At 43.4% G+C, this 27387-nt stretch overlaps 1 protein-coding gene and 1 pseudogene across 11 annotated transcripts; one reads left to right on the plus strand and one right to left on the minus strand.

Annotated features, from left to right (window-relative positions):
• GSS (glutathione synthetase) lies at window positions 1–27165 on the plus strand. 11 transcript variants are annotated; one of them, XM_026009847.2, is made up of 14 exons: window positions 1–203; window positions 2658–2704; window positions 3359–3493; window positions 8760–8905; window positions 11574–11649; window positions 11937–12076; window positions 12765–12881; window positions 16328–16408; window positions 16509–16586; window positions 19162–19228; window positions 22570–22764; window positions 23271–23352; window positions 25450–25639; window positions 26615–27165. In XM_026009847.2, exons 3-14 carry the CDS (start codon window positions 3365–3367, stop codon window positions 26736–26738), a joined length of 1425 nt encoding a protein of 474 aa, XP_025865632.1. In that variant the 5' UTR covers window positions 1–203; window positions 2658–2704; window positions 3359–3364; the 3' UTR covers window positions 26739–27165. The 11 variants fall into 11 exon arrangements, with proteins under 11 accessions (XP_025865632.1, XP_025865628.1, XP_072592144.1 ...); XM_072736043.1 differs by having other exon boundaries at window positions 116–203; window positions 8807–8905; XM_026009844.2 differs by having other exon boundaries at window positions 153–763.
• On the minus strand, window positions 17829–18599 carry LOC112928228 (ubiquitin-conjugating enzyme E2 N-like; annotated as a pseudogene).
• Window positions 27166–27387: the final 222 nt, after the last annotated feature.

Here is a 27387-nt window from a genome sequence, read left to right on the forward strand (position 1 = left end):
ATTGACAAGGCTGCCCTTACACGGACTGACCCTTCCCAGCCGCCGTCCAGCTCCACAGGCACCGCTCTCCTCCCCGCCCCGCTCTTTAGCCCCCACTGGCGCGGTCTGCGCAAGCGCATTGGGTCACATCGAGGCCCCGCCCCCTGGACCTCGGGTAACAGCGCGAGGGGCTTGAGTACCGCGGAAGGCAGGACGACGAACTAGTAGGTTGGGGAGCGGCAACGGCGGCCGGCAAGGGCCACGTTTCCTCGGGAGGACAGATGTGAGGGAGGGGTCTGGCCAGTGATTGGAACCCTGAAGGCGGAGAGATGTTGCAAGTCAAACTCCTCGTAGAGAAGGGGAAACTGGTGTCCACCGAGGGGGTTGGGCTGGTGCCTGTGGATCCCAGATTTCCCAGATCTCCGTACTCCAGAGCAGGCCGGTGTCGGGGACAGGGTGCTGGTAAGCCAGAGCCCGAGTTAAAAAAAAAAAAAGAGAAACTGGGAACGATTAGAACCAAACTTTGTCTAGAGTGAGAGCGAACGGGCCCGTGACGTGGGGCAAGCCTGAGCAGGAGACGAGCGTCGCTGCCCCAGGCCTCGCGCAGGCACTGGCCTCGCCCTTGGGATAAAGTCCGCCCAGGTTTTCTAGCGGGCTTTTTAAGACTTTTGTTGATCTGGCCACAGTCTGTCATTCATTCGTCATTCATTCATTTAACATTCACTGAACACAGTAGTAGGCGCTGGAAGGAGAGAAGTGATCAAGACACACAACTATTCCTACGGTATGGAGGGTTGGGGTGGGGGGGAGGACTAATGGTCTGTAGAAGCCCTGGGCGGAGAGCAGGGACAGCTTCTGACACTCAGTCATGAAGGCTAGTCAGGAGTGATGGGGAGTGTTCCAAAAAGAGAAGCCTCCAGCGCGTGCCTAGCCTGGGAGCCGTAGAGAGGCAGGTGTATCCTGGGCACTGAAGATTACCTCTCTCTCAGTCTATTTAGTGCCCAGGGAAGAGATGATGGTAGCCAGAACTAAGCTGCTGCCAGTGGAGGTAGAGAGAAATCAAGGAATTCAAAGCATTCTATATTTCATAGAAAACTACAGAATTTGGGGAGACAGGGATGTTGGAGAGAAGTATGTACAAGGCTTGAGTGCTTGGGTGGGATTCATCAGAGGAGCAGATTTGTGGGGGAGCCAACAAATTCTATACTGGTTCTGCAGAGACCCCCCCTGTAAGCAGTTGGTTATTACAGTTTGGAGGTCAGGAAAGTACCACTGTGAAGGTATAGATTTGAGTGCCCTCAGCAAGACAAAGCCACAAGGTTGAGACTGTAGAATGAGAAAAACAAAGGGCTCAATCAGCACTTAACATAGTGATTATGTCTTCTCTGTGTGTGTGTGTCCTCAGTACCTAGTCTAGGGCCTGACATTAGATAAGAGCCCTAAGATAAGAGCCATTCAGTAGATAAGAGCCCAGCAGCAGGCAGGGATATTGGAATCCCAGAACTGGGAAGAGATAGGGGCTAATGGAGGCTTCCGTTGCTCTAATGACAGAATCGTAGATTCGTGTCCCGGCTTTGCCACCCAGCTGCTGTGTGACCTCCTGATAAGTCTTCCACCTGTAATGTGGGTATAGCCAAAAAAGAAGTCCCTATGTTTAGAGTTCCAAACTCTGCTAAGAAACTACACACAGACTTTTCTCATTTAATCCACAAGGCAACCTTATTTATGAAGGAAGTAATATTATAAGCTCAAACCCAGATCTGACTGATCTCAGAGCTTTATTATGACCCTGTGACTGCTGTTATCTTATGTTGTCAGGACCCTCTTGAACTCACATAGTCATTTTCTTTTGAAACGTTGTGCTGAGGCCAACAGACTTTCATGATTGGTTTGGCACCAGTTCTGTTATAGGGAGAGGGAGGTGGAGCTAAATGTGATGGAGGTTACTTGTTGTTCTCTAGCTCCCTTTTTGGGGTGAAATGGATAGCCATGTTCTTTTCCTAAAATCAAGTAACAAAAGGACAAAACAAAATGAATGATTAGGGCATCCAGATTTTTATTCAGATCTTCTTCTTTTTTTTTTTTAAAAGGTTTTATTTATTTTTTAATTTTTATTTATTTGTGATAGTCACACAGACAGAGAGAGAGGCAGAGACATAGGCAGAGGGAGAAGCAGGCCCCATGCACTGGGAGCCCGACATGGGATTCGATCCCAGGTCTCCAGGATCGCGCCCTGGGCCAAAGGCAGGCGCCAAACCACTGTGCCACCCAGGGATCCCTATTCAGATCTTCTTAAATCCCTGAGGCCTGCTGCAAAATCAGTGAGTAAAAAGGTGTGAGTTGGTTCAAACTTGTGTGTCTCCAGACAGCCAGTTGGACTCCTCCTCCTATTACACTGGGCATTTGTGTTTGGTTGTTTCTATCCTGCCAGTGTAATTTCTTAAAATATTTTGTCTTGGTGAGGTGACCATAGATGTCCGTACAAGTAAAGTAATTATGTCCTGCTAGTGAGTTTGCTTCTGGTTAGTATAAGGAAGGAGTTTACCTTATCTGCATTTCATAGTATTTTACAAAATCCTCCTCCTACCCACCTTTCCCACATTATTTATTTGAGATCTACCAGCATGGGTCGTGAGCTAGAAGGGAAATTTAGAAAACATTTTTTGTTCCACTCCCAGTGTGGAGCCCAACGCAAGGCTTGAACTGATGACCCTCGGATCAAGAGGTGAGCTGAGATCAAGAATCAGACGACTTAACCGATTGAGCCACTCGGGTGCCCCAGAAGGGAAATTAATAATCTATTGTAGTGGTTTTAAATTTGGTAAAAATACAGAGCATCAGCTCTTCTCTCCCCCTCAGACCTCTTGCATGAGAATCTCTGAGTGAGGCTTAGAAATCTGTATTCTTTACCAGGGTCCCAAGAATATTCAACCAGTGGAGAATATTCCAACCAAGAATATTCCAACCAAGTTTGGAAACCACTGGTCTACTCCGTACCCCTAGGGAATCTACAGCTGCAGGGAAGGAACTTACCCAATCACATATGACATTGGTGCCTCTTTCTCCCAATGAAAAGCAGTGGGCTGGGAGTCCTGAGATCTGGGTTCAAATGCAGGTTTTACCAGTCATTGCCTTGGGCAAATCATTTCACCTCTCCTAGATTCTACTTCCTTACTGTGAGAATAATGCCATTCTTGTATTAGGAACCGTAAGAGAGAGTGGCAGTCTAAGTGCTTTGTTAAGCTTTCCATTTTTCTTGCACTTGTGGAAGTTAAGAGCTGCCATCCAGTGTTCACTGCCTGTACCACAGTGCCAGTTTAATTGGTTGCCTGGCCCCAGGCCATCTATCACCAAGCCTTCCCCTCCCCTTCTGTTGCAGGTTAGGATGGCCACCGGCTGGGGGAGCCTCTTGCAGGAGGAGCAGCAGCTGGAGGAGCTGGCGCGGCAGGCTGTGGACCGGGCCCTGGCAGAGGGAGTGTTGCTGAGGACCTCACAGGAGCCCAGCTCCTCTGATGTAAGCCCCTGACTCCTCCCCATGGCACGGACCACACTGCTCTGGATCCTGATGCTCACTATCTGGTCCCTGCTGTGCTAACGGCTGCTCCTCTCAGTCTGAGACATCTCTTTCACTTTATTTTATTCTTCCCAATAACTAAAATTGATCTCTAGATACATGTATAAAAAGTCGCCTGCTAGAGTAACCAAACTGAAGTCTGGGGTTTCAAGTGTGACTTAGGCAAGATACATAACCTCTCTCAGCTGCGGTTTCTTCAGATAACAAAAGAGATAATAATGGGACCTACCTTATCAAGTTGATAAGAGAATAAGAAGATAATTTACGTGAAGCACTTTGCCCAGGGAACTATTATTTTTTAAGACCCCCTAATAACACTGCAGGGGGTATATCCATACAATTGGTTTGTGTATATCCTTCTCTGTGCATTTATATACATATATGGGTATATAAAGAAATACATGCTTTTCTTTATTAAGTTTATTTTTTTAATAACTCCCACATTCAATGTGGGGCTCAAACCCACAACCCCCAGATCAAGAGTCAGGCACCTCAAAATATATGGTATTCTAAAAAACAAATTGGATCATACAGATAATGCAGATTATTCTGTGATGTGTTTTTTTCATTTAACAATCTGTTTTAGAACTCTCTTCAACTCCCTCCAGTAAGATTAGCTTCATTCTGATACATGGTGTTCCAGGTATGGCTGGATCACAGTTCAACTTTCCTCTATTTAGGTGATTTCTGATGTTTTATGGTTACAAACAGCACTCCAGGGAACAGCTACATACATGTCTGTTTGGGGACCTTTATGAGTATTTCTGTAGGGTGGGTAGATGAAAGTAGGACTGCTGAGTCCAAATCACATCTTTTAAAAGTCTCATCCTTTAAAAAAGAAAAAAGTCTTTATTTTGTGACTAGGTAAGACATTTTCATGGTTCACAATTCAGAGGGCAGAGTTTACAGTTTAACTCTCCCTCCCACATTCACCTGTCCTCTTGACCTGAAGGCAGGTTCTTGTTTATTCTTTCATATAGTTTACAAAAAACAAAAAAAGTATGTATTTCTTTTTCCCACTTTTTACACAAAGAAGTGTCCTAGACAACCTCTTTTGTGCCTTGCTTGTTTCTTTTTACTTAGTAGCATACTCTATGACAATCCATATGAATAACCAGAGAGCTGCCATTATCTTTCTTTGCCAACCTGCATCCTTTTTCTTCTCTGTGTGCCCAGAACCTAGTTAAGGGCCTGGTGGAAAGTCCAGACTCAGTAAATGTTTGCCTAGGCCTGAGTGAATGAGAATGGCTGTCATCTAAGGTAGGCTGATATTGTAGAAGGTCTGCCTCTGGCTTTAGGAATATGATTGCTTGCTTCATGAACCTTAACTTCTGGGAACTGCTTGTCTTAACCCAGGATTAAGCATATTTCCCTTCCAAGATTTTTTGTTTTATTAATCAATAGGTATTACATGAATGTCCAACATTTGCTCTTACTGGAAGTTAATGGAGCCCAAAAAAGGTACAGTTCTCAATGAGATTCCCAATTCAGAGAAAAAAAAAAAAAAAAAAAAAAACAGGAAATATGAGTGTGTATGTGTGTGTGTGGTATGAAAGAAAGAGATAGAGAGAGAGAGAGAGAGATTGCATTCCAAATCTTTAACAGGTGCCTGTTCTATGCAGGCCATTCTGGGCACTGAGGACACAGAGGCCCTGGCCTCTAAAGTGCATGATCTATTTGGAGAATGTGCCATAAGACAAAATGAAGTAATGTCAGTTCTATGAGGAAACATAGATAGCCTGCTGCACAACATTAGCTATCATTTACTGAGTATTTACTGTGTGCCAGGCACTATTCTAAACACTTAAGAATCACTAACTCATTTAAGTCTCACCACAACAGAGATGAGGAAACCAAGACCCAGAAAGGTTAAGTAACTGGCCTGAGGTGATGTGAATGGTTGTGTAATTGGCAAAGCCAGAATTCAAACCCAAAGAGTTTGCTTCCTGCGTCCATGCTCTGAGTTTCCTGATTCTCTCAGGAAATTGTATGGGACACCTAGAAAAAGTAGCAACTTATTAGTTGTATTTGAGCTAGATCTTATAAAAAATAGAGAGGGCAAAGAACAGCATAGCGGACGCCTTGAATTTGGAAAAGGCAAAAATATTCCAACAGAATGCAGCTGAATGTGGGACAGAAGGCAGGCCAAAGTCATATAACCAAGAGACTTTTGATACTGGGAGGAAGAGGAACGTGAACTTTATCCTATAGGTCGAGGCAACAGACTAGCCACGTGCAGACTGAATAGTAGGCTCCTGAAGATTTAGGGAGTTAATTAAAAAAAAAAAAACAAAACATGAACAGGGTACAAAATTTAAAAGATATTCAGTGTAGAGTAAGTCTCCTCCCTCCAGCCACTGTTTCCCTCCCCAGGGACAAGCATTGTTAATAGTTTTTTCCACTAGTGTGTCTTTAAAAAGTTAGAGCCAATGTCTTTTTTTAATCAATAAATTAAAAAAATAATCTAGATATCCAGTTTACCTTGAAAAGTCAGATCACAGGGCAGCCCGGGTGGCTCAGCAGTTTAGTGCCGCCTTTGACCCAGGGCGTGATCCTGAAGACCCGGGATCGAGTCCCACGTGGGGCTCCTGAATGGAGCCTGCTTCTCCCTCTGCCTGTGTCTCTGCCTCTCTCTCTCTCTCTCTCATGAATAAATAGGTAAAATCTTAAAAAAAAAAAAAAAAAAAAAAAAAAGAGAGAGAGAGAGAGAAGTCAAATCACCTAATAACCCTGCCCACTTTGCTACATGGCAACACTTGGCTAGTGGAGTTCTGGCCTCTTAAGTGAGATGGGAGCTCTTCTTCCTATCACTGTTTCTCTGACTCTGAATCAGAGTATTTCTTGTCATGCATGTGCTACAGTTGTTCTCATAGTAGAAAACTATTACTTTGTGTCTGTGTCTCTATAAAAAAAAAGAAAAAACTGTGTTTCAGCCTTTGGCCAATGCATAGCAGAAGTCAAGAGTTGCATGCTTAACCCAACTGAGCCAACCAGGTGATCCAGAGGGAAATCTTTCTTTAAAAAAAAAAAAAAAGATTTTATTTATTTATTCATGAGAGACACAGAGAGAGGCAGAGACATAGGCAGAGGGAGACGCAGGCTCCACGCAGGAAGCCCGATGCAGGACTCGATCCTGGTACTCCGGGATCACACCCTGAGCCAAAGGAAGACACTCAACCACTGGGCCACCCAGCCATCCCAACCCAGAGGGAAATCTTATAAGAAAAAATCTTTAGGAGTTTTTCGGGCCAAATGAGACTTGTTGGAAGAGGCAGAGTTCTGAGTTTTAGAGCCAAGGAAATGCCCTTATAGTCATCACACATGCACTCAGGGTATTAGATCACTCCTTCTGTAGTCTGCAGTAATTCCCAGTCTAACACATAAAAGCTTCAATCTAGAAAAACCTTACTCTCCCAAATATCTTTCCCCAGTTTTGTCTTCTGAGATTCTGAGGAAGGCAATTATCTACCAAAATTTTAAAGAGATTTACCCTAATTACCTGATATTTCTACTTTTATAAATTCACAATTTGTGGACTTTCTCATACACAAAATACCTAGAATGTATATTCTAGGATATTGATTGAAGCATTGATTATGGGACGCCTGGGTGGTTCAGCAGTTGAGCAGTTGCCTTTGGCTCAGGGTATGATCCCATCATCCCGGGATCAAGTCCCATGTCGGGCTTCCTGCATGAAGCCTGCTTTTCCCTCTGCCTATGTCTCTGCCTCTCTCTGTGTATCTCTCATGAATAAATAAATAAAATCTTCAAAAAAAAAACTTGAAAAGAAGCATTAATTATAAAGGGGGGAAGGAAATCACCTAAATGTTCATAATACAAAGCTAGATTCAATAAATTACTTTATATCCAAAGAATGGAATACTTAAAAAGAATGAGAATTCTTTATTTGAACACATATGGAAATTACTCTGAAATATTTATAAAGCAAAGGGCAGAACAATATATGTGTCATGTGCTTCTGTGTATATAGAGAAAGAAAAAACATATGTCTACATATAGTCTAAAGGACTTGTGAGATACTAGTATACCATTGGACTCTGGGGAGAAAAGAGTCACTGGGCCCAGAGTGAGAGTGAGACATACTTTTCACTATGTATCTTTCTGTCTCTTTTGAATTTTGTATCACATGTTTGTATTATCTGTTCAAAATAATAATATCTTTAAATAAATATATAAATCCAAGCTCTAATGCCATAACTCATACTACCATAATGGCAAATTATTATAATAATAATTATTAAATTATTATATTAACCCAGAGGTTAAACTCAGAAATTCTTCATAATATTGTCATAAGGTCATCTCATCATCTCTTACCCAAATTCTAGCTCATTTGTTGTTGTGAATCTCAGAAGGCATTATCCCTTTCTAGAAATAGTGTTCCAGATGGTTTGGATTTCCCAGTTCTGCCAAAGTTCAAAGAACTTTGCATTCTGAGGAATGCAGCCTAACTCTAGGCCTGGAAACCTGAGTCACCATCTCCAACACTGGGGGTGGTGGTGGGGGAACCATTTCTAACTTCTAAGGGGTCAAGGTTCACTTCTGCTGCAGCCCTACCAGCAGGACTCTCCCTCTCCCCCAACCACAAGGCAAGGGGACAGGTGTGAGCTCCTGGCATGAGGAAGGTCCTGGGTTTAGATAATCAACTGACTAGGAGCTGTGTTTTTGTGTGTGTATATGTGTGTGTTGTTTAACAACCACCTTGGTTCAAATCCCAGTGCCATATATATATATCTACAGCTTAATATAATTTTGGACATCTTACTTAATCTAAGACTCAATTCCCTTATCTATTTATTAAAAATAGAGAGTAATAATATCTGCCTCACATAGTTAAATGATGCATCCATATAAGGTATTTAAAATAGTGCCTTGCACACAGTAGGTGCTTAATGACTTTTTACTTATTTTTTGTTTGTTTTTGTTTGTGGCTGTTTTGCTTCTAATTTTTCTGTAAAGAGATAAAATATTACAGAGTCTAAAATTTCCCTTTATACCCCTTCATCATCTTGTTTGTTCCCTTCCCTTTCCAGAGGTAACCACTATTTTGCAGTTTGTGTGTCTTTAATAAATGTCACTTAAATGTCCTTAATAAATGTCACCACACTCTCCATGGGGTTATGTTTGCAGGAAGACAACCCATTCACAGGTATTCTACCCTTGCCCACTCTTTCTCCTCGATCAGGTGGTAAGCTATGCCCCATTCACGCTCTTCCCCTCACTGGTCCCCAGTGCCCTGCTGGAGCAGGCCTATGCTGTGCAGATGGACTTCAACATGCTGGTGGATGCTGTCAGCCAGAATGCTGCCTTTCTGGAGCAGACTCTTTCCAGGTACTGGGTCATGGGGCATTAGGGGCCAGGATGTTGGAATCATGGGATTAGAAGACTGGGGAGCCATGAAGTATTGCTCTGGCAGTTGACTTGGTTGGGGTGGGGGACAGGTATCACCCCCCCCCAAAAAAAGTAGTAGAAGTTAAGCATCTGGCTTCTAATCCTGACTCTAATACTCACTTATTTATATGGCCTCAAGAAAGTCCCTTTCTTTCACTGGCCTCAATTTCTTCATCCGTAAAGTGGTGAGGTTGATCTAAATCTAAGATCCTTTCCAACACTGACATTCTGTGATTCTCTGATCCATGTCCCCCTGCTTTGAAGACTGAGATTTCTATTTGGAATTACGGAAGGCCAGTGTCATTTTAGAGAAAACAAAGAACAGAGAAGATTATTAAAGTCAGATTTCTTCTTTTCCTAAGCATTGTCTCTTTCTTATTACCTCAGGCCCCTTATCTCTGGGTGAGATGGGGTATAGACTGGGCCACACTCAGGGCATGAGTATACAGGACCCTTGAAATGGCTTACCCCATCCATCCCTTCTCTGTCTCTTCTCCCTTGATCTTTTTTTCCTCTTCAGACCCCGAGGCAAGGGAAACTTCTTTACTTTAGAATTAAATTCTTTATTTTAGAATTAAATATATATAAATATATATATATATATATTTGTATTACATGTATGTATATATACTATATAGAGACTAGACATACATACTTGCATGTCTGATTAATTTCTAAAAGAAAACAATTATTTTGTTACAGATAAATCTTTCTTTCTTAAGATTTTATTTTTAAGTAATCTCTACACCCCATGTGGGGCTCAAACTCAAAACCATGAGACCAAGAGTTGTATGTTCCACCAACTGAGCCAGCCAGGTGCCCCAGAGACAAAATCTTTTAAAAATGTGCATGTTGGGGGCACCTGGGTGGCTCAGTTGGTTAAGCATCTGACTCTTGATTTTGGCTCAGGTCATGATCCCAGGGTTGTGAGATCAAGCCTGGCATTGGGCTCCACGCTGCATTTGGAGCCTGCTTAAGATTCTCTCTCTTCTTCTCCCTCTGTGACTCCCCTCCTCTGCTTGTGCTCTCTCTAAAAAAAAGTGCACATTGATAAGAGGGTGAACATGAGAAGGGATCTTAATAGTAAGAGGTGTGGAAACCATTGACTTGGAGCTAAAAACCCAATGAGAAAAAAAAACAAAACAAAACAATGAGTTACGAATGTACAAATCCTACCACCACTTTCCCCTCAGATCTTTTTTGGGGTGGGTCTGGCTTTTTTTTGTTTTTGTTTTTGTTTTTTGTTTTTTTCTTGGGGGGGGGGTCTGGCTTTTGTACCTGTGATTCTGGATTGTGGGATTTACGAGCAGCCTGATTTATGACCTGTGCCCTAAAGATGCAATTATGTGGAGACCGTCCCTGCAGTCCATCTCTGCAATCCTGCCTTCCCTGTTTCTCTGTCCTCTGAAATACAAACCTTAGCTTGTAAGGAAATAGAGCTCCAGTAACACATGTGCTAGAATAGCAGCCTAGGGTGTGGGGTTGAAGGGGTGCACCTCTTTAGAAAAGGGAAAATATGTCTCAGCTTCCTGGAGGCTGAAGCCCAGCTGGGAGCTCTCCTCACTAAGGGCTGGGAAAGGCCCTGTGAGAGAACTGGCTGAGGAAGAGAGGAACTGCCTGGCAGGCCTGTGCTATACGGGTTCAGTGGGGTCCTTGTAACAAGGTGAGCCTGTGATTCAGGCTTAAGCCGGCATGCAGAGACCACCCTGAATCTTGACAGACAACTGTAGTGTTGGTTACCAATGGGTGTCTTTTCCCGAGGTTCCAGAAAACCATACTGGGTTCCTACATCATGTCACAAGTCCCAGCAGCACACTGGGCCATGATGATGAGGTAGCACAGACATAGTCTCTACTGTCAAGTAGAGATGACACTAATCATCACAGAAATCAAATGGAAAATAACAACTGTAATCTGTGCTGTAGAGGAGAGGTCCATAGTGTTCTGAGAGCACATAGGGGGATCTGATCCAAATAGGGACAGCTGCTCTGAGGGAGTCACATCATATGAGGACTGGCTGAAGAAAAATAAATGGATATTTAGTGTGAGTTAGAAGACTCTTTGGAGCACAGGGCATAACTGCTGTCTTTTAATCTCTGAGAGTTGCTGTGTAAGTGGTGGAAAAGACTTGACCTTGGAGGTCCCAGAGTATAGGAGAAGCTACAGAGACTTAATGTTAGGTCAACCAGAAGGCTTACTAACCATCAGAACTATACAAAGATGGAATGGTTCTATTACATGCCATTTCCTAGTTTCTCTTGAGCCCAGGCATTATTCACAGCTCAGTATGTGTCGTATCTCAAGTATCCTTCACCACAGCTCTATAATTCTTTTCCTCTTCATCTTTCATTTTCTTCTTTTACAGATGAGCAAACAGAGAGGGGTAATAGTTCTCTTAGGTTGCCTAGTAGTGAGTGGTAGAGCTGGGATTTGAACCTAGCTCATTTGGCTCTTGAGCTGGGTTCTAAACCACTTCTCTAACAGGTTGATGTGGGTGTTCAAGTTTGGGTCAGTAGACCCAGAGATTCAGGAGGCAATGGACAAGGGTGGAACTACCTGACCTTTAAGGTCCCAAATAGCCTAGAAAATGCTCTTTTTCCTCCTCCAGCACCATCAAAAGGGACAACTTCACTGCTCATCTCTTTGACATCCACAAGCAAGTCCTGAAAGAGGGCATTGCCCAGGTAACTGTTCCCCACTCCACCCCAATCCAAGACTCATCCCTCCCTTTTCTGACCAGAAGAATTTGGCCCAGACCTTGAGTTCATGGGACTCTGCCTCTCATTGATCCCCACTGGGTTTGTACATCAATGACCAATCCTGGGATGACCAAAAGAATGATTCCACTGGGTTTGGAGCATCAGCCAGCAACTCTGATCTCTATGTAGAATTCATGTTATCTGTCTGTTCCATGACTAGGCCCTCACTCAGCCCCTGGGCAAATGTATTCAGCCTTCAGTTTTCCCCACAGACTGTGTTCCTGGGTCTGAATCGCTCAGACTACATGTTCCAGTGCAACGCAGATGGCTCCCCAGCCCTGAAACAGATTGAAATCAACACTATCTCTGCCAGCTTTGGGGGCCTGGCCTCCCGCACCCCAGCTGTGCACCGGTGGGTCCCTTGGGCAATGCTGGGCACACTGGTGGGTTGAAAGCCTGATAGGCCTACAGGCAGGGGCAGGGATCTCCCAATTGTGAATGTGCCTTCCTGGGCCCTGGGTCATGTGTTTTCCCCCACAGCAGTTTCCACTTATAATTTGGTCTTAATATGTCAAGGAGAGAAGGGACTTCATGGTTCATCTAGTGCCACCCCTTCATTGTACAAGTTAGTATTCTAGTATGAGGAAACAGTATCTGAGGTGAGAAAGAGCTTTGAAGGCCTGAAAAGAGGTCAGAATCCATGGCAGAGTGGGATCAGAGGCTTCCCATTGGAAGGCTAGACCCTACTAGCAACCACTTCTGGCCAGCAGTGATGCACCATGTTGCTGTAATTGCAGATGGTCTGCAGCAGGATTCCAGGTAGCAGGCATCTGGGGCTCAGGGAAAGGAGTTCCAGCCCAATGGGAAGCTGGTATAGAGTAGAAACACAGGGTCTCGGGGCTCTGGGTATATACACAGGGCCAGGGTTTGGGCAGCCCAGTATATTCCATCCTGAGGTAGATCCTATGGGAGCATGATGATAAGCTGCTTTTTAGTGTTCAGCTAATTCTCAAAGTGATGTTCCTATAAGTGTCTGTGAGTCACAGGCAGAGGTCTTCCAGATCCATCCAATTACTGAACAGACATCTCTCTTCCAACAGACATGTTCTCAATGTCCTGAATAAGACCAAAGAAGCTGCCAAGATCCTCTCCAATAATCCCAGCAAGGGACTGGCCCTGGGGATCACCAGAGCCTGGGAGCTATACGGCTCAGCCAAGTAAGGGGAGAAAAAGTGACAGCAGATTCATTCAGGGCTGCAGCACCTGCTTCTTTGCCTGACATAATTAGGAAATGAAGGATTTTTTTTTTCTCGAAATAGAAGCTTACACTTTTAAGCACCAAAATTATGTTAATGGACGTTTTAGGCTATCTTCTAAAATAAGATGTAGGCTATAATTTAATCTTTTCTTGTTGGCCAGAGGTCATCATTATCTGTCAGTTATTGCATTACTGTCAGTAACTGCGTCTTGATGTAACATAATGCAGAGGAGTTGCCTAGACTTAGAGAGGTGTCGGAGGCTGTTTGCCTGCACTAATGGCCCCAACTGTTAGGCTTTAAGCTCTCATTCCCTTTCTTCACAGCTTTTCTGTTTTCCTACTATCAGCTCTTACTTTATACTGCTGTCATTGTGCTTGGATTTGGAATCCTCCATTTCTATCCCCAGACCTTTCTGATTTGCTGTGGTTTGGGAAAGCAAATGGTCTGGATTGTTAAGTGCTGTCTAATGAGTGTGAGGGCCTCTTTGATGAGTAAATGCATAAGCTTTGATTTAGGGATTTTGTAGTATCTGTTTTAACTGCTTAGAGGCATTTTTTGCTTCCTTGCTATTTCTCAACCATGTTCCAGATGTGTAAGGATGCCTGGTAGATGACTTCTGGATAAATGAGGGGCCACTGTACCAACAGTTATTGCAATGTTTACATAGCCTTAATAGTTAACCCTTAATGAACTTCCTAGTGCCATGCTTTGTACTAAGCACTTTATATGCAGGATCTCCTTAGAGGCTTCTATCAAACATTCCGAGGTAGATAGCACCCATCTCCCCTATTTTACAGATAAGGAAACTGAGGTTTAGAGAAGTGAAGTGAATTGTTCAAGGTCAAATGGCGAGTTGCTGGTAGAGCCTAGAGTCCACTTCCTCTAGAATTTGCATTCTTTTTTTTTTTTAATATTTTTTGAAGATTTTATTTATTTATTCTTGACAGACACAGAGAGCGAGAGCGAGAGAGAGAGAGAGAGAGAGAGAGAGGCAGAGACACAGGCAGAGGGGGAAGCAGGCTCCATGCAGGGAGCCCAATGCAGGACTTGATCCCAGGTCTCCAGGATCATATTCCGGGCTGAAGGTAGGGCTAAACCGCTGGGCCACCGGGGCTGCCCTAGAATTTGCATTCTTAATCACTTCATTGTCTCTCAGAGAGCCACTCTGGGCTTGCTAAGCCTCACCAAGACTCAAGAAACCTTGGACTCTGAATATTTAGAAGGCATCAGATGGATACCTTCTCAAGTAGAACTCTTGGCTAAGTTGTATTTTAAGAGATGGAAGCCAGGAAGGGGTCAGCCAGGGAGCTGCTGATAGACAAATACTGCAGAGGGTTTCTCCAACCAGGCTGTGAAAGACATGCAAAGATTCATGTGCCCAGTACTAGGTAGGTGCTGATGGGTAGGAGCTGTTTGTAGACACCTAAGCTGGGACTAGCTTTCCTTATTTTGAAAGTAAGATAGGCACTCCTGCTGACCCAGCATGTGATCTTTGCTAAGTCCATTCTCTTCTCTGAGCAGCAGTTTCCTCATCTGTAAAATGGGGATGATAGTAACAATACCTAAAGGGGTGGGAATGAGAATTAAATGAAATCATGGCTTTGAAAAATGCTTGTAAAAACTGAGGGCTCAAAGAGGTAGAATACTTGCCCTAAGTCATACAGCTAGTAAGTTTAGAATTCATGTCTATCTATCTCTAAAGCCTGCTTTCTCTCTACTACACTGTTCTGCCTCCAAGAGGAATGGTCCCATAGTATAGATTGGAAAACTGAGGCTCAAGCATTTATAGAGCAGGTGAATTTTCATTAGTTATCCCATAATTTTTGAGACCTTTTAAAGAAGCCTAGAAAATGATTTATGATTCCTATTTAGCATTTATTCAAACTCTTTCAAAACATTAGTGCCTGTGGTTAGAATTAGTAGGGATAAGAAAGGAGGATTCTTGGTATAAAATGTTGGGGGCTATGATCAAGTCCTTGCTGCCAGCCAGCACACTACTGCCACTTTACCTTCCTTAGCTGACAACTTTCCTAGTCCTGCTACCAAAAGACTATTCGGAACTGAAGGCAGGAGGTAGAATATGTTTTCTGAGTCTGGCTGTGATTATTTGGCAGAAGGCAGGCTGACTTAACCAGGGAATGCAGCTCCACTTTAACCTACAGCCTACAGCCTCCCTCCTCCGCCTCTTCTTGGAGGTGGGCCAGTCTGGGCCAGATGCCACTTTCCCACCCATGGGCAGAGCAAATCAGGCTGCATTATGAAAAGCAAGGCCCTTGGCCCTTGGGACTCTCTCAGGGCAAGAAGACTTATGAGAGCACCATTTCTAGCTTATCTCTCAGACACCGAACTCAAAGCCAAGACTCAGCTTAATGTCATGTCTGACCTTAAGACATTTTAGGCAAGGCAGGAGAGGAGGCATACTAGGACCTGTACTTCAGCCAAATGGAAAGAAGTCAGGCACTTTAAAGAGGTACAGAAAACAGACAAACAGACCAGAGGCCAAGTACAGGAGGAAGGAATCCACACTTAGATTCCTAAGCCAAAATCTAGCCATCCAAGAGTCCCAGCAAGAATCTATGGGCATATAGCAATACTGCTACAGCAAAAATGGAATTTGGTTCTCCATTACTGCTGAGTATTGCCCCTCAAGATCACCTGGTGGGAGACTGGACCTGTCTTTAACTACTAAAAATAACCTGATTAGTAGCCAAACATTTCTCTGGCATTAGCTTCTCCCTGAGTTCTTGAGCTCCTGCTTCTTTAAGTATGTGGATAGCAGAGAGGAAGAGGTCAGGTAAGCCTTGGAGATTCCATTAATACTGTGTAACCAAATGTGTCCCTATGTACATCACAGAAATGTTGGGAGGCCCCAAGAGACAATGCTTTATTTATAATTGGTGCTCTAGGGTTCTGTAGGATTCCACTGAGCTATTCTAATGTATCATACAAGAACCACACACTCTTTTTTTTTATATGCTTTACAATCTGTATGAGGCTCATTAGCCTCAAACTTCCAGCATTGTTCTTCTATAAAATATTCTTCAGTACTTTCACTTGTTTATTCTTCCAGAAAGATTTTAAAAATCATTAATTTAAGTTTTTAGAAAAAGCCCTCTTGGGTTTTTTAGATGATTTGAAACCTAAATTTTAATTTGCACAAACATCATTACAATATTTTATCTACCTACTAGAGAAGGAGCAGGAACATCTCCATATTTTCAAATTTTCTAGTTTCAGGAAATGTGCTGTATCCTCAGGTATTGCCTGAGACCCTCCAGATTTGAGAGAATACCTGCTCTTTCAGGGAAGCTATGTTCTCATTCTCGCTCCTGAAGGGGGTGCGATGGAGGGAGGAAGACAAGCTTTGTAGCCATTTCAGTCAACTGAGTTTTCTCTTTCCCCAGTGCTCTGGTGCTACTGATTGCTCAAGAGAAGGAAAGGAACATATTTGACCAGCGTGCTATAGAGAATGAGCTACTAGCCAGGTAAGTAAAGGAGGGGAGATCTCCAGATATGGCTCCATGATTGTGCACAGCCATTCAGAACATAGCATCTATTCCCTCTGACTTTGGCCATCTTTCCCAGGAATATCCATGTAATCCGTCGAAGGTTTGAAGATGTTTCTGAAAAGGGGTCTCTGGACCAAGACCGAAGGCTGTTTATGTAAGTGTTCAAGGAGCATTCCCCAAGGATCTGAGGTAGGGCTGCTTTAGGAAACTCATCCTGAGCACTGGGTGTTATACTATGTGTTGGCAAATTGATTTTAAATAAAAATTAGGAAACTCATCCTGTCAACCATTTCCCCCAGTAATCTTTTCTTCTGGGAGATGCAATGGTTTGCTTCCTTCTCTGAATTTTAGGGGCAAAATAACCCATCATCTCAGGAAAGTTTGGAGAAGGCTGGTCATGTTCAGCTTCTAAAGGGCTATCAGAGCTACTGACATTCTTGATAAGGGCCTTCTTAAAATAACCTTGGTTTTCATATGCCTCTGGGCTCCTAAAAGTTTTCTTGCTCCTTTTGGTAGCTGGTCAAGTCAGGCGTGGGCAGCTTGGCTGGGTAGTTAGGGAGGAAGAGGAATAGCTCATTCATTCTGATTGTTCTGGGAGCTGCTCTCTGAGCTCAGGCAAGACCTCAATGGGCCTAGATTTGTGTTCCATGCCACACCCTGAGCTTCCTTCCAGGGGACTTCCACAAAGTGACTTTAGTACCACTTAGTTGGGTAGCATTGCTTGCAACACACATATTTAGACCTTTATAGGTTGTTTTGTTTTTTTTTTCATTTCTTTTAAATTAAGAACCTCCATGAAATTTCACAATACCACTTGATATTTTCAAAATAGTGCTTTTATAACAAAGTCATTAATTTACTTTCTAGGTATATCAGACAATATCAAGCAAAGAAAAGGGAAAGAAATTTTAAAAGTCTGTGTATTTTTTTTAGAATAACAAAATATATTTTACTAAAACATAAGATTTACAGAAGTTTCCAGACAAGCCATACAAAATGGTCAGAAGTTTTTCCTTGAAGGAAAGATTCTACACTTAACAGCAAAGTCACAATGTTATTAGTGAGGATTGTGATGTTGTGATATTTGTTTAATGTTCCCATTTTGGTTCAGACAATCAAGCTTATCCATCTACAGCATCAAAATAAAGTTATACTTGGCTAGAGAGCATATTCTAAAGAACTGATTAACTGCTTTTAACCAATGCAACTTGATCACCATAAAAGGGAGGAAGGAGCCTATAAAATTAAAATAAACCTATCTTCCCCCCTCAAAAAAAAATAAAAATAAAGAAACCCTGCAGCAAAGAGGGGCCACTGCTTTTAAATATTTCATAACAATACAAATGGTGCTTCTAGCCTCTGCTCATACTTTACAACAATGAATCAAGACAAGACATAGATTTGTCTTTTAATCATAGATAATGTGCATTTAATCACCAAAGGACTGAAGATGTCTGGGCTTTTATCATGCAGTGTTTCCAAGACTGTCCATTAAATGCAAACACAAAAGGAAGAAGTCTTGACAGAACAGGAGAAGTGATGTACACTTGATGATCAGATCGATTTTAAATATTATTCATGGCATATAGCCTAGTCCATGCTCTAGCTCTATGGCTTGGGCTTTGTTGGTCTTCCACTGCTCTACTACATCATTTACTAATGGATTATCTAGTTTGGGAGCACTTAACAAAGCCTGGATTCATAGTGGAACTGTGTGGATCTGCAGTGCTAGGGACTTATCTTTCAAAATATCTAAACATATTCTTCCCAACTTATCTATATTAGGATGATAAATTTTGATCATGAAACATACGTTAGAGGCTGCTGTCGGGTATTCTTCTGGAAGGAATAGTTCAAGTTTAAGAAGTCTTAAACCTGCCTCAAAGGTGGTATCCTGGGGGCCAGCAATGAGCACTTGAAAATCATGGGCATTGTTCTCATCTGGTTCTGCTCTAAAGTCAGGAACTAGTTCTGCCAGCAAATGCTGGGTTTCATCGATAATCCTATGGGGCAGCCTGACCATCTTGTCAGATCCTGAGTTTGGCTTCTAGTCTTGACTCAAGGCAGTGTGTATCTTTTTTTTTTTTTTAATTTTTATTTATTTATGATAGTCACAGAGAGAGAGAGAGAGAGGCAGAGACACAGGCAGAGGGAGAAGCAGGCTCCATGCACCAGGAGCCCGACGTGGGATTCGATCCCGGGTCTCCAGGATCGCGCCCTGGGCCAAAGGCAGGCGCCAAACCGCTGCGCCACCCAGGGATCCCAAGGCAGTGTGTATCTTAACTAGACTCATACTTTTGCATCTCCACACCCTCACACCCACCATTTCAAAAAATCTCAGCCTGGTTTCAGCTACTTTAAGTAGTATAAACATGTGTTTTGCTAGGTATGACAACATGATTCTGAGACTCAGTAATTTTTAGCCCATTAAAAAAAATTTATCCGATTTGATTCTATTTGCCTTCTTATTTCCCTCTGGCCTTCCTAGAATAATTCTAGATTGGGAATATTGTAAAGCATTTCTTATTGCATACCTTCATATTTTTAGTGATAGAAGTGGTGGTATGGGTATCTATTTTCATTGCTTCCAATGAACCTTGGGGTAGGCAACCTGTGCAGACTGACTTTCAAAGAAGCCAAGCTCATTTTGATGCACCCTGAAGTACCCTGAACCAATGAACATACCAGTTATAATTTAACACAGCAGCTTTCTCCATCCTGTGTTCTAGGGACGGCCAGGAAGTTGCTGTGGTTTACTTCCGGGATGGCTACATGCCGAGTCAGTACAGTCCACAGGTTGGTATTTTGTTAGACCATTCTCTGCCTCCTAGGACTCACCATCATTCCTCAGAGACCCAGCTCAGGCATCACAGAAACCTGGATTTTTCCCTGAGCCCAGTTCTTCCTCAGGGAAACTGGTGTACCTCCCTGTTCTCTCACAACCTTTTTGTTACCTCTTACTCTCTACAAACACAATTGTCTTCTAGAATCGGAATCCTCAGGAATCCATGTTGCTTCAACCATTCACACTGTTTCTAGAAATATGCTGACAAATGCTTAACAGTCATGGTTATCAGAAGGAAAGCCCCAATTTGTAGCATTTGCTGATTTCTATGGTGTACTCCCCTCATGGCTAATTTCAAGCTACCCAACTTAACATTTCTGGACACAGAATTGAAAAGAGATTGGTACAATCAGCTCTGGCTAACTAATGCAAACCAATTTCATCATACCACTGACCATTTCCTTCCTGCCAACTCTTACCTCTCTCTTATCTGTGTAGGAAAGTTTTTCTATCCATTTATGTTAATGACAGTAATTATATCACTTTATCTTGCTATCATACCATGTAGTTTCAAAATTACTTTCAACATCCATTATTTCATTTAATCCTTACAACTACCATGTGAGGTGTATAATTATCCCCATTATACAGACGGAGAAACTAAGGTTTGGAGAGATGCAGGGGCTTGTGTTAGATCCCACAGGAGGTTCCCAGGATTTCTGATTCTCAGTCTAGTGGCATTTCCAGTATATCATTCTGTAATATATCACCTCCCTCTGCCCCTAATCACAGCATGCAGAAGCTAAGAAGCCCTGGTTTCACTTAGGAGAAATAAGTTGGAAAATATCGTGAGCAGTATACTAGGGATCATGATCCTTTGGCTCTGCTTCTGTGTGACCATGGGCATGTTCCTGACCCTTTCTGGGCTCAATTATTTAAGCTGAGGAAACTATACTTAAAAATTGAGGAGGCTCCTTCCAGACATCTAGTTCTTTGAATATAGAATTCTCCCTAAGGTATACCTATATAGGGAGCAGCTCCACAGAGGTGGAAGCTGTGTAGAAGGTACTTTCCTCTAGAAAGTGGTTAGAGTGGCAGGAACTTGCTGACTGGAGAAGAAAAAACTGTCCATTGGGAAAACAGATCCAGGCTCCGGGACAGGGGATTTGAGGGAAAGGGGCAAAGAAAACTTTAAAAAGAGAGAAGTTGAACTAACGGGGAAAGAAGTTGAACTAACAGTTGAACTAACAGGACTAACGGATGAAATTTGTGCATCAGGAGGAGGACATTTTTAGGGAATTGAGAAACTCAGATCAGGTTTAGAATATGAAGATAAAACTTCAAGGCTTAGTGACTTGGTAGGTGACCTCAGGAAAGCCCTTGCTCATCTCTGAATTTTGTTTCCCTATTTCTAATATAATGGAGTACTTCTCTGGGTTTATCTCTGATGTTCTGAGCACCTGTAACTCTGCCTAGACTATCAGAGGTGGCTGAGATTATTAATCGAGACTGGCAAAGGTGCTGAGGTGGAATGATTGTATCAGAGGGAAGACAGCATGGGTAAGGTGGGTGTTGTTCCTCAGGCAGTTGCCTTCATCCTGCTGTGGGCAGTTTGATGTGGTCTGGAGTCCGGGACAGTCTGTCCTCCCAGATATGGGGTCTAGAGCTGGGAGGTGTGGTCGTCTGCTGTTTACCTGCCTCTCACACCCCAAACTCCTAGCACATCAGACCATTCATGCTGTAATTATGCACCTGCAAGCCTTTACTCCTATTATTCTGCTAATCTGAGTATGCCTTTGCTATCCAGTCTGACCTGACTACTCAGATTTCACTTCATTAAACAACAATAACAAATAATTACTGAGCATTTACAAAGCCCCAAGCACTGTGTTAGATACTGATGATACAATAGGAAGTAAGACAGACAAGGGCCAGAGCTCACATTTTGGTCAGGGAGACAGTCATCAGGAAGTAAGCAAAAGTAGGAAAAAAATTTTTTTCTAGTTGAGGGAAACTCTTTGAATAAAACAATAGGGTGAAGATAGAGAATTATGGGGAAGCCTACATTAAATACGGTGGTTTGAGCTGAGACTTAAGGATAAAAAGGATCCAACCATCCATTGGAAAAGCCACTGTTGGGGATTTACCCCAAAGATACAGATGCAATGAAACGCCGGGACACCTGCACCCCGATGTTTATAGCAGCAATGGCTACAATAGCCAAACTGTGGAAGGAGCCTCGGTGTCCATCGAAAGATGAATGGATAAAGAAGATGTGGTTTATGTATACAATGGAATATTACTCAGCCTTTAGAAATGACAAATTTGCTTCACCGTGGTTGGAACTGGAGGGTATTATGCTGAGTGAAGTAAGTCAATCGGAGATGGACAAACATATGTTCTCATTCATTTGGGGAATATAAATAATAGTGAAAGGGAATATAAGGGAAGGGAGAAGAAATGTGTGGGAAATATCAGAAAGGGAGACAGAACATAAAGACTCCTAACTCTGGGAAACAAACTAGAAGTGGTAGAAGGGGAGGAGGGTGGGGGGGTGGGAGTGAATGGGTGATGGGCACTGGGGGTTATTCTGTATGTTGGTAAATTGAACACCAATAAAAAATAAATTTTAAAAAGAAAAAGGAAAAGAATTCTAGGCAGAGGGGAACGCAGGAAAAGCAAAGATAGAAATTATGTTTTTGTGTTTGGCCTGTGTAGCTGGACTGTGAGAGTGGGATGGATGGATGTCAAGAAATTGACATGGTTGAAAATGGGACAGGAGGCAGATCCTGCAGTGTCTTGTAGTCTGTGGTAAGAAGTTAGAATTTTATTTGGAATACAGTAGGTAGCTGAACTCGCACAGAAGTGTCCCACCTCTTTCAAACCTCTTCATCCATTTTTCTATACCCTTGTACCTTTTATTTCCCTCTTTTTAAGATTTTATTTATTTATTCATGAAAGACACAGAGAGAGAGAGAGAGAGAGAGGCAGAGACAGAGGCAGAGGGAGAAGCAGGCTCCATGCAGAGAGCCCGATGTGGGACTTGATCCTAGGACCCCGGGATCATGCCCTGAGCTGAAGGCAGACACTCAACCACTGAGCCTCCCAGGTGCCCCTGTTATTTCCCTCTTAATTATAGTCTGTAACGTTGTGCTAAATTTAGTGAGCTCCCCAAGGGCAAGAATCCTACATATCGGAAGAATCCACATCTGCCTCACAAAGATGTTTCAGTGACCCTGGGAATAATGAATGTGAAGATAGAAAGCATGATACCTGGCATCTGATGGATGCTCAGTAGAGATCAGCCAAAGTAAAATAAAGTAGAATTCCTTTTGTTTTCTTCCCTCTGCAGAACTGGGAAGCACGCCTACTGCTGGAGAGGTCATGTGCTGTCAAGTGCCCAGATATTGCCACCCAGCTGGCTGGGACTAAGAAGGTGCAGCAGGAGCTGAGCAGAATGGGTGTACTGGAGATGTTGCTCCCTGGCCAGCCTGAGACTGTGGCCCGCCTCCGTGCCACCTTTGCTGGTCTCTACTCACTGGACATGGTGTGTGAACAGCCTCTTTCTCCTACCACAGGCCTCCCAGGTGGCAGGAACCCAGAACCCAATGTGTTGGGGAAGCTGGACCTGGTAGTGGGCTAGACTTGGGTCAGTGATGCTCTGTGAGAACCCCTAGAGCCCTGGGGGGCGGGGGCTGGAATCCATTGTAAGATCCGTCAGCAAAGGTAGAGATGGGGGTAAGAGGTGGAAAGGGGAAGAAGGAGCTGAGGTAGTCAACAAGAATTGGGGAGAATCTTTATGGGCTTTCCAGGTCTTCTGTTGTGGAGCCCTGCACTCTTGCACTGGAGAACAAGAGAAAGCTTGTTCTCATTGTACTTGCTGCTTTAGGGGGTTTGTTAAGGGTCATATCCAGATAGTAGCATCTGTTCTGAAGGGGATATCACTCTTCCCCCTCCTGCTGTTCCTCTGATGCTGCTCTGTACAACCAGCAGGACTGCAGCTCTTGCCTTTGGCCTAAAATTTCTGGTGACTGCTTTCTTGCCTCCTGCCAGGGTGAAGAAGGGGACCAGGCCATTGCTGAGGCCATTGTTGCCCCTAGCCAGTTTGTGCTAAAGCCCCAGAGAGAGGGTGGAGGTAGGTGGTGGTTTTGCCTTTGTAAGGCTGTGTCCTCAGGGGACACAGGAGGAACTGACACAGGCCCTCATCTTGGACAATGTCCCAGGAGACCCTGTGATCAAGTGCTGTTGAGTGCACAGGAACCTGATTAATCATAACTGGAGGGCTGGACAAGTTTAGTCTGAAGTGCCTGTGACTAGATTGTGGGAAAGTGGGTAGAGCAAAATAGAAGGTGGGATATTTTACTGCATGTTTGAACTCCTTGAGAGCAGGGTCATGTCTGCCTCACAGACCCAGAGGAGATGAGTTTTGATGTTGGTCCTAAAGGATAAGTAGGAGTTTACCAGGTGGGAAAGGAGGAAGAGCATTCCATACAGAAGGAGCAGCCTCAAGTAGAGGCACTAACCCATGGAAGTGTATGTTGGAGATTAACAAGCAACTGGTAAAGCTGGAGTGCAGCATGGGAGATGGGAAGAGGCAGGGATTTGGGCTAGAAAAGATGGTTTGGGACATCATTATAAAGGACACTGAAAATATGTAGGAAATTGGGTTTTTATCCTGAAGGTACTGAGAATCTGTTAGGGTTTTTTTTGTTTTTTGTTTTTTTATATTTTATTTATTTATTCATGAGAGACACAGAGAGAGGCAGAGACATAGGCAGAGGGAAAAGCAGACTCCCTACCGGGAGCCTGATACAGGACTTGATCCCGGGACCCCAGGATCATGACCTGAGCTGAAGGCAGATGCTCAACCACTGAGCCACCCAGGCATCCCCCGTTAGAGAGTTTTAAGGAGGGAAGGGACACACAATTGATTCAGGATCCATGTTTCAGCCATAGTGGAGCTTGTCCTGGGTGAGGGGAGATATTGGTCACAGAGACCATAGAGGAGGCTGGTATAATTGTCCAGAAGAGCAATGCAGAGGCCTAGGCTAGGGCTATACAAACTGAAGAGACATGTCTGAGTTAGTGACAGGACTGGAGAGTGAGTTAAATATGATTCAGGGGTATCTTTCACTTGATAGGGAGAAGGAAGATCTGGGAGGGGCAGGTTCAAGCAGAAGTAATGAATCCTGTTTGGACATGCTGAGTTTCTTTTGGGAGCCCATGGGATATCCATGTGATATTTAGAATAGTGATCTTAAGTTAAAGATTTGGGAGTTAACAAGTCATAGAATATAGAATATAGATAACAAGTCATAGAATATAAAGTTAACAAGTCATAATATAGAGTTAACAAGTCATAGAATATAGAATAGCGAGCTTAAGTTAAAGATTTGGGAGTTAACAAGTCATAGAATATAGTCATATATATGACTATAGAACATAGTCATATATATGACTATAGAACATAGTCATAGAATATAGGATATCCAGGCGATATTTAGAATAGCGAGCTTAAGTTAAAGATTTGGGAGTTAACAAGTCATAGAATATAGAATATAGATAACAAGTCATAGAATATAAAGTTAACAAGTCATAATATAGAGTTAACAAGTCATAGAATATAGAATAGCGAGCTTAAGTTAAAGATTTGGGAGTTAACAAGTCATAGAATATAGTCATATATATGACTATAGAATATAGTCATATATATGACTATAGAACATAGTCATATATATGACTATAGAACATAGTCATAGAATATAGGATATCCAGGCGATATTTAGAATAGCGAGCTTAAGTTAAAGATTTGGGAGTTAACAAGTCATAGAATATAGAATATAGTCATAGAATATAGTCAAGAATACTTCTTCTGTAGTCTTAGAAGAGATCTTCCTGGAAAAAAAAAGTTTGTACATGGAGGAGAGAACAAGGGTGGCGGATGGATTCTTTGGGAATCTCAACATTTAAGAGGAGCAGGAGCCAGTCAGAGAGGCTAAGAAGGAAAGCCATAGACAGGAGGAGAACCAGGGCAAGACAGTGTGGTAGAAGGTGTGTTTGTGTGATAAGTGCTGTCCTGTGAAAGTGACATTCCCTCCTTCGGATCCAGGCCTGCCTTGGCTTCCCTGAGCTGGTGTCAGGAACTGAAGCTGCTGACTTGACCACTGAAGTGGGGGCATAGAATGGAGAAGGTAGCCAGAGGGTCTAGGGTGACTGACCAGTGCCATTGCAGGTAACAACTTATACGGGGAAGAGATGGTACAGGCCCTGGAGCGGCTGAAGGACAGCGAGGAGAGGGCCTCCTACATCCTCATGGAAAAGATTAAACCTGAGCCTTTTGGAAATTGCCTGTTACGGCCTGGCAGCCCTGTCCAAGTTGTCCAGTGCATCTCAGAGCTAGGCATCTTTGGGGTCTATGTCAGGTAAGCCAGTCAAGAGGGTCTTCTCCTTGCCTGAGGGTCAGCCAGACAAGCCTGGAGGGAGCAAAGGACAAGGAGCAGGAATCTTGGGCTTTAGTCCCAACTCTGCTGATCCCTAGCCATGTTACCTGTTTCCTTATCTAATAAATAAAGCAAAGGACACAAGACCTGACCACCTCACAGAGCTATCAAATGAAGCCCAGAGGAGGAGTGCTTTGCAATTATAAAGGAAATTCCAAGTAGTATCAAGATGGATGAGAAAGTAACTCTGGACTAGGAGGAGACCCCAGGGAAGAAGAGAATTTGGGTCCAGTTTCCAAGCTCCCAGGGATTCTGAGGAAAGGTGGGACAGGCCAGCTAGAGGATAATCAGTGTCTTTGAAAGGTTGAGTGGTCCCTGGGTGTGGATTTGAGCACTAAAGAATTAGGAAGAGAAGACTACTTGGGAATTTGTAAGAAATTGTTCCTGGTCGATTAAACCACTCCCTGCACTTCAAGATCAAGCAAGGTAGGAATACCAGATCCTACTATGCTCCCAACCATAGCCTTCTCTATATATAATATTTCCCTCTAACCACTTGCAGCATCTCTGCCTGCCACTTCCCCCTAAACCTATCACCACAGCCATCTTGAGAGAGATAGACAAGGAAACTTACAGCTACAGAACATGAAATATGAGCCTGGCATCATGCTAAGTGCTTTTCCTGCTTTATTTAATCCTCGTGATCATCTTGCAAAGTGAGAGGTATTATCTCTATTTTAAATTGAGGAAATTGATATTTAGAAAGGCCGAGTGACTTGCTCAAAATCACAGAGCTAGTCATTTCTTTCCCAGCAAGGATACAAACCCAAATCTGATTCTAAAATCCTAGCACTTCCTTGGGTATAGTCAGCCACTCATCCACTGCTCAGGTGAGACCAGGGAGGGTCTTGGGGCTGTGTTGGTAATGAGCTGTGTCTCCTGCCCCTATTTCTATAGGCAGGGGAAGACACTTGTGATGAATAAGCATGTGGGACATCTGCTTCGAACCAAAGCCATCGAGCATGCAGATGGTGGTGTGGCAGCAGGAGTGGCAGTCCTGGACAACCCATACCCTGTGTGAGGGCACAGCCAGGCCTCGCCCAGACTTTGCTCAAGAGACCATCTCTCCTTCATACTTGTCATTCCTCTCCTAGCCCCTCTGAAGGGGCTTCCCTCCCTGTACCTTGACAAGGCTGGTCTCTTCAGTTCACAGAAGGGTGAATGCTGAGTACCTTCCCCCAGCCCTCCCATCTAAGGACCAGAAAAGCTGTGTTTCCCTTAGGTGAGATCTAGAGGCCCCTAAATCCTCAGAGTGTGAGTATAGCTGAAAAGAAGCTGATTTGAGGTAATGGTCCATAACCCTGCCACCCTCCTGTCAGCCCCTCATTAGCCTTTCCAGCAGTTTCCAGTGTTTGATTTAGGATAGGACTGAGAGGTAGGAGGAGTGCAGTGACGGGGCATAGCCTTTCCCCACCTCTGCCTTAAATAAAATTACATTGCCGATTCTATGATTCCTTGGTTTATACATTTGGTGGGGGAGGAGCTATAATCTGGGTCAGCACATTTACGGTGGATTAGAGCAGGGGAAATAACTTGGCTATAATCAGAGCCTCCATAGCTCCAGACCCTAGGATAGAACCCTGAAGTTCCAGTCCTTAGTGACTCACTAATGCTCCCACAGGATCATAGGAAACAATGCAACCGTGATGAGACATCATGGGTGAATTGGC

This window comes from Vulpes vulpes, chromosome 14, assembly GCF_048418805.1.
Source record: "Vulpes vulpes isolate BD-2025 chromosome 14, VulVul3, whole genome shotgun sequence".
Taxonomy (NCBI): Eukaryota; Metazoa; Chordata; class Mammalia; order Carnivora; family Canidae; genus Vulpes; species Vulpes vulpes.

Excerpts from the sequence above, each read along its gene's own strand:
- GSS (XM_026009847.2), top strand. The coding sequence starts at position 3,365 with ATGGCCACCGGCTGGGGGAGCCTCTTGCAGGAGGAGCAGCAGCTGGAG. Across the intron at positions 3,494-8,759 it reads AGGAGCCCAGCTCCTCTGAT|GTGGTAAGCTATGCCCCATT; the intron begins GTAAGCCCCTGA and ends CTCCTCGATCAG. Across the intron at positions 19,229-22,569 it reads CGAGTCAGTACAGTCCACAG|AACTGGGAAGCACGCCTACT; the intron begins GTTGGTATTTTG and ends TTCCCTCTGCAG.